Source organism: Myodes glareolus, chromosome 6 (genome assembly GCF_982192425.1).
Source record: "Myodes glareolus chromosome 6, mMyoGla1.1, whole genome shotgun sequence".
NCBI classification, from domain to species: domain Eukaryota; kingdom Metazoa; phylum Chordata; class Mammalia; order Rodentia; family Cricetidae; genus Myodes; species Myodes glareolus.
This window is the reverse complement of record NC_142031.1, coordinates 61448576-61456175: the sequence shown is the minus strand read 5'-3', so window position 1 is coordinate 61456175 and position 7600 is coordinate 61448576. Positions and strand designations below refer to the sequence as shown.

General features: G+C 40.6%; 1 protein-coding gene across 1 annotated transcript in view; it reads right to left on the bottom strand.

Annotated features, from left to right (window-relative positions):
• Positions 1-979: 979 nt before the first annotated feature.
• The window catches only part of Ddx1 (DEAD-box helicase 1), a 28594-nt gene continuing 21973 nt past the window's right edge, over positions 980-7600 (bottom strand). Inside the window, exons 20-26 of the mRNA XM_048439726.3 lie at positions 6553-6644; positions 4605-4677; positions 4457-4529; positions 4337-4379; positions 2553-2648; positions 2015-2135; positions 980-1306 (exon numbers count right to left, since the gene is read on the bottom strand). Of these exons, the coding sequence (XP_048295683.1) occupies positions 1176-1306; positions 2015-2135; positions 2553-2648; positions 4337-4379; positions 4457-4529; positions 4605-4677; positions 6553-6644 (629 nt within the window). The 3' untranslated portion in view covers positions 980-1175. The remainder of the gene's footprint in view (positions 1307-2014; positions 2136-2552; positions 2649-4336; positions 4380-4456; positions 4530-4604; positions 4678-6552; positions 6645-7600) is intronic.

The following is a 7600-nucleotide window of genomic DNA, read 5'->3' as shown; positions in this document are numbered from 1 at the left end:
CCAAAGCTTTGTTAAGCTCAGGTCTTACCGCTATAAAGCAAGGCTGTAACAGGAGGATCAGGTAGGGTCTTTCTGGCTCTTAGCATTTAGCCAACCTGAACTTCAGTCCTGTTTTGTTATGATGTATTGAAACATTCATTTCTAAAGTGGTTAAACTGCTGAGTATGCAAAAGCTGCCGTCATCCAGTCATAAGAAGTGACATGAGTTACAGGACATCTCTAAAGAAACTCGTCTAGAAGCTAAAGACTTGCATCCTCAAATCATTTGGCACAGAGCTCGGGAACTGACGCATCAGTGATGGCTTTCTCACTAATCTGTTTCTACACTGGATTTCACTCAAGATATTGTTGTAGGATTTCATTGCTAGAAGGTCTGAAAAGAAAAAAAAAAAAAACCCATGCTCTTAGGGAATTCCTAGGATGAGAATAACTCAACTCCCTGAAACTACTTCATCAACTAAAAGTCCAAAGGCACAAAAGACCAATTCAATAGTATGTATTTAATTTTCTCCTTGAGGTATAATCAAGGGACAGAAATTAACTGATTTTAGAACACAGAAGAACAGCAAAGTTGTTTTGTTATTCCTTGCATCATCTGCAAAGAAAGGTTCTTGAAAAAAAAAATCCAGAGACACCTTCACTGACACTAGTTATCAATCCACATTACCAAACCACACACAAGTCCTAAGCAACCCCCTGGCTTCCCAGTTAGTCAAAAAGTCCTTCTACCTTGAGATCCTTGGCTTTTCTTTCATGTTGCAACTCTCCTCAGCTTCATGTACCCAGAAAGCCTTAAGTATCTGAAAAAATCACATGAACCTAGCATTGCTCCTGTAAAAAATTCTACTTAAAGGATATTTGATCTGGGTTTCATATGAGTCCTGGGTCACATTCATGTATCCATAAAATATATTTCACAAGCCCATAGTATTCTTAAAAGAAAAAAGAATGTAACTTTAAAAGAAGACACAAACCTTCATTAAAATATAGTTGTCAAATTTATTTTCATTAGGCTGCCATTTTATGAAGAATTCCTAAGATTTGTGTTTCTTGACATGCAAGAGTTAGCCATCATAGCTCAGTTACCATAAATACTGCTGCTTGGAAGCAGCACCACCATGTTAGAGGTAAGACTAGAGACTTTTTTACTGAGACCCTATTCCATCTACATGGAATCAGAAGGTTCTGAACAGCTGGTTGGGAAGGTAGCCAAGGTGCAGGAAAGATGTCTGTGCTTCCTTTTCAAGGGCAGCCAACTCCTGAACAGTAGGTGCCAGGATATCCACGTGGCCTTTATAGTTTCCACCTGTACCACACACACAAATCATAAAGCAATGTAAATGACACGCCTGAAGACTTGTCAGGAAGACTTAGCTTAATTCTATCACTTCAAACACTGTTTCCAGGATTAGACTTCTGGGAGAGTTACCTGCAGTACATTTAGCTTTAACTTTTTAAGTCAAGAACTTCAATATGAATTAGTATTCAAGCTTCACTAATATAATAGTTGCCTCGATAGCCATACCCACCATTCCCTTGGTTTGCAAACCATTAGTTTACCCTGAATCAGAAATATTCTGGGCAAAGAGAACATTAAACAAGGTTGCCACTTACAATACTCATTTTCTAATACTTCATTAAAAAAACAAGTACTCTTGATATGAATACTTCAAGACAATCAGCTAAATTGCTGTCCCTCATTCACATACAGATCACATAATAAAATGCTGCAAGCCAAGTAATAATAATAAAGCACTGGAGAATAATTAGTAGAAAATAATTAATATGCTAATAATATACTATTAGCATAATAGAACAAAATCATTGTCTTCATAAACTGACATTCAAAGAGGCAAATTTAGCTAGGTGTGTTAGTATAGGCCAATAATCTCAGCATTCAGAAGGCTGAGGCAGGAGGATCTTGAGTTTCAGGCCAGTCTGGGCTACAAAACAGCGGGTGCAGAGTGGAAAGGAAGGCAGGCGGGACAATACACTGACACATCTGAAAGCTTACCGCCAGCAGCCCTCTTTTGACCGTATGTAACTTTCCCATCAAATTCATCCACTGGAACCTTTATATCTGGCTCAACCTGGGAAATGGTGCAGTTCAGGTGTTCTTCTATCTCGGAAAGTAGCTAAGAAAGAATGAGAAAATGAAAATATTTCAAATAAAAATTTCACTTTAATAGTTTCACTGTAGCGGTACTAATTAAAATTAGGCAAGCCTGATGCTTGGACAAACGGAAGCGAGATCTCTAAATCACAACTCACAAACAGCATTATTGGCATTACTGCTATCTCACCACTGACAAGTATAAAGTAGAGATGCAATTTTTCTTTTCTTTTTTAATAATTTATTTAACTTTATTTTATGTGCACTGGTGTGAAGCTATCAGATCCCCTGGAACTGGAGTTACAGACAGTTGTGAGCTGTCGTGTGGGTGCTGGGAAGAGCATCAGTCATCAGCCAATGCACTCACCCACTGAGCCACCTCTCCAGCCCCGAGATGTAATTTTTCTAGATGAATGCACTCTGTTTATCAAGGTCTCACCTGCATTTCATTGTACCAGATGGTACAGCCACCATCTTCCTTGAGCCTCGTGTTATAGCATCCTTTCCCACGGTTGCTGCATACATGATACCAAACCTACAGTAAAGGGAGAAAAAAAATATCAACACGCATAGAGACAGAGAGAAACTAAATAATTTGCTCTAAATTTGTTTTTTTAAACTTTTTATTTCCTTAAAACACTAAAAAAATAGGATTATGTGTTTCATGCTCATTGACTAGATCTAAGTTATTCTGAAAATAATAAAAAAGGGTGTGAGCTACAGAAAGAAAGTGATCAAACAGTAAACTGACATCTTAACCTGAGGTCCAAGGGGTGTGGGCAGCTAGGTATGGTGGAGCATGCTGCAAACCAGCACTCGGGCCATGGCAGGTAGGACTGTCTGAGGCCAGCCTGGACCACAAAAAGGTGGGTATGGGTAGGAAGGGGATAAATACTGGAGAAGGTTACATCAAAATTAATATTTTAAAGACTGTTATAGGCAAGAACAGTAAAGTATTATGGGACGTGTGCACATGAATTAAAAAAAAGATGTATGAGGTCTTATAAAAGTTTTTCTACAAATCCTTCATTACATATATAAAGAGCTTGTGTCACCCCCAAAGTGTCCTATACTACAATGTTTAGAGAGTTTTTGCTGAAAACTATATTAAGGCTATTAGGAATATTCATATATTGCCCTTTTACTATAAATCATATGCTATTATTTATCTATTCAATCCATGCAGAGGAAAGAAATGCCATAAAATGTTCACTTACTGAGGTAAACCAGACCTACAAATACACTCACTCGTAAGAGGAAATTAGATGTAAAGCAAAGGATAACCAGGCTACAGTCTTCAACTCCAGAGAAACTAGGCAAAAGAGGACCTTAAAAGGGACACACACGGAGAGCCCCAGGAAAGGCAAATAGTAGAAGGGAGGGGATGAGGGATGGGAACATGAGGACGAGATGGTCAAGTTGAGGGAAAGACAGAGAGGGGGAGCAATTAAAGAGATATCTTGATAGAGGAAGACATTACAGGATTAGGGGGAAACTAGGTGCTAGGGAAGTTCTCAGGAATTCACAAGGATGACCCCAATTAAGACACTCCTAGCAATAGTAGAGAGGGTGCCTGAACTGGCCTTCCTCTATAATCAGTAACTAATGGAAGCAGTTGCAGTGATCCATAGCCAAGCACTGAGCTGAGCTCCTGGAGTTCAACTGAAGAGAGAAAAGGGATAATATTAGCAAAGGGGGGAGGGGGCAACAAGATCATAATTGGGAAAACCAGAGGGACAGCTGGCCCGAGCTAGTGAGCGCTCTGGACTAACAGCTGGGGATCCTGCATGAGAGACTGAACTAAGTCCTCTGAATGTGGGTGACAGTTATGTGACTTGAAGGCAGGGGGGAGGGGGTGCGGGACCGGCTGTGGGACCAGAACTTATCCTGGGTACATGAACTGGCTTTTTGAAATCAATTTCCTATAGTGGGATACCTTGGCTCAGCCTTGATACAGGGGCGTGGGGGGGAGAACGGGGGACACTTAGCTCCTCTGAGGAGTGAATGTGGGGTGGAACGGAGGAAAGTGGGGGAGGGTGGGAGGAGGAGAGGGAGGAAACTGGGGCTAGTATGTAAAATTAAAAATTTTTAAATAATAATAAAAAAATGTTCACTCACTTCCATTTGTGACTGATTCCAGTTTCAGTGGGAAAAGCAAATTGCTTTTCCTTCCCAATCAAACCACAACTCACAATGACTCTAAGAGAGCACGGGAAAGATTACCTTTTCTTTCTCTGTTGCCACCAGGGAAATGGCCAGGCCCATCCTGAAAGATTTCAAAGCCTGTATTAGACCTCAGTTCTGAAACACGGGAACTCAATGGGGGAAGAACCTGGGCAGTACCTTTCAGCTCGCCCTACTCTGCCAATTCGGTGCACATAGTTCTGTTTTTCATCAGGCAGGGTGACGTTTATAACTGCAAATAAAGGCAATGGTTAACAGCTGCCATGGTTTGTAAGGTTAGAGTGTAGGGCAGTAAGTCTCTTCTTACCATAAGGAACACCGTGGATGTCAATGCCTCTAGCAGCTACATCTGTGCAAATCAAGAATCTTACGTCTCCTTTCTAAAAGAACCAAGAAAAAAAAAAAGGAGTCTGTCAGTGAACACACAAGACATAAAAACAATCTTTCCACTAACAGAGCTAAATGCTACTTTCAGATTAGTTTTTTAGACATAATTTACTGGACCAAGTGTTGGCGTTTTCCTCTATTATCTGGAGAAACACAGTATAAATGGCTGGCTTCAGCCTTATTTTCTTTACAGCAGTGTTATTAAACCTGGCTTTAACTTTAGAAATATGTCTGGAAACTCAAAACTATATAATAGAACATAACACAGAAACTTAGTGTTGTCCTTACTCAAACTAAATCTAGGGGCTGGAGAGATGGCTCAGTGGTTAAGTGCACTGACTGATTTCTGGTGATCCATTCCCAGTGCCTACACAGCACTGACAACAATCTGTAGAGTCAATTCTAGAGGACCCAACACCCTCTTCTGACTTCTGTGAGCACTGCATACATGTGGTGCAGGGAAAACACCTATACACATTCAAAAGAACATCTCAAAACCAAAACCAAATCCACACTACCAGATATTTTACCCCAAAGTCACACTGTTTTGTAACAGACAAATCCCAAAGAAGTAGCAGGGAATGAGCCCCTAGTGCTTACAAAAGACATACAAACTAGCCTTTGGATGCCTTTGTGCAGAGGAAACTTCAGATTTGGAGGTGAGAGGAGCACAGTGATTTTTGGTCTAGTATAATCCCCAAATGGCAGTGTACTTGTGTAATGAAGTCAGGGAACACCAGTGATATACAGTATGGAAGCATGAACCAATCTAAGCCCAGTATGTCTCACATTTTTCCATACCACAGGTCTTAGAAAAAAAAAAATCTGCTCTAGTGAACTGGAATGTCAGTGGGAAGAAATTGCTGATGTTTATCTAAAGAGCTGAGGCCTACTAAACACACCAGGAGCTCTGAAAGCCATTAGTATGCAGAAGCACCTGGAAAGGTGCACCTCAAATGACAGTAAAACACTACTAAACTCTAATGACACTTCATTTAATAACAAAGTGAATTCTCTCTAAGTATTCACGCACTCTCTAAAACACTTTCACAGACATGGTTTACCTATGCCATACTTCTACGAAGTACCTATGTGAGAAAAGCAAGAACAGTTTACTGAGCACACCATTCAGGAGCAGTGGACCAGGTACTAACTACAGTGCTGTCTCCTACCTGATGGGGAACATGACATGTTTTATCTGAGTGTCAAAGATGACTAATTTCTGGGGGGAGGGGGAGGGAAATGGGAGGTAGGCAGGAGGCGGAAATTTTTTAATAATAATAAAGATGACTAATTTCTGCTACAATGAAGATGTATGGGTAAAAGAGTTCAGTCTCGAACATGAGCAAGGAAGTCAGGACCACGAGGGGTGCGTCCACCCACTGAGATGGTGGGACTGATCTAATGGGAGCTCACCAAGGCCAGCTGGACTGGGAGTGATGGAGCATGTGATCAAACCGGACTCTCTGAATGTGGCTGATGGTGGAGGCTGACTGAGAAGCCAAGGACAATGGCACTGGGTTTTGATTCTACTGCATGGACTGACTGTGTGGGAGCCTGGTTTGTTTGGATGCTCACCTTCCTAGACCTGGATGGAGCAGGGAGGACATTGGACTTCCCACAGGGCAGGGAACCCTGACTGCTATTAGGACTAGAGAGGTAGGGGGAAGTGGGGAGGGGGAGGGAAAAGAGAGGCGGGGAGGAGGTGGAAATTCTTAATAAATCAATAAATAAATAATTACAAAAAATTATGAAAAAAGAGTTCAGTTTCTAGAATGAGAAGAGTTGCAATGATATTAAGTGACATAAGGAACACTATAATCAGCCCCTTTAAATAATAAGGAAATGCAGGCAACCAGGCCCCATACCTTAAATCTTTCCAAGTTCTGCTTTCTCTCATGAGGCTTTCTGTCACCGTGAAGACATACACATGAGAACTGGTGTCCTTTTTTATCAGGTCCTAATGAAAAGCATATTGAACAACTGACCTTGAAAAGTATTATGCAGATGACTACAGACTAATAGCACCTGTCTATAAAGATCTATATACCCAAGTTTGGCACAAATGAAAGCAACAGATTTTCTGTCACAGACAAAATGCATTAAAATAAATTGCACGAAAGGTTGGGAGGCAGCTTAATTGGTAAATGTAAGCATGGGCAGTGTCGGCATCTTTAACCCCAGCACTGAGAGTGGGGATGGACAGGTGGACTGTTGGAACTCGCTGGCTAGCAAGCCTAGCTGAATCCATTAGGTCCAGGTCCAGGGGGAGAGCAAAAGGATGGAAAGTAATCAAAAAAGATCCCTTTGTCCTCCACAGGCATGTGCACACCCCATAGGAATATACATACCTCCCCTCCCCTAACACACACAAAACTCCAGGAAACATTAACATTGATTTGTTTGTAAGAGAATTCCATCAAATTCTCATCTCAACTTTCCAAGAAGTTGGATTTATGCCCTACCACACACAGCTTACTGTCCAACTTTATAAAAGACTGTAAGACCCTCTGACCAAAGCAGCTTTACTGCTTAATATTCTCAGCAACAAAAGAGAATACTCAAGTATGCTCCACAGCCTTGGTGAACTTGACATTTCAATTCTGATTTAGGAATATTTCCATACTGATTTACATATTTAAACACAAAAACATAAAACTATGTCCATTCTAATGTCTTCTACCTGTGTAGAAATTCACTGACCTGTATAGACTTTGGGTACAGGTAATTTTGGTGTGGGATGTTTTATTTATTTGCAAGGTTTGGATTATTATATTTTCACTACATTAGCGACCATTTATTTCTACTAATATTTTTGTTTTAGGTCTAGTCTACTTCATCCCTTACTAGCCCTTTAGATTATGTGTTTATATGTGTTTATTAAAATTAAAGTGTCATGACTAACATAATAGAATG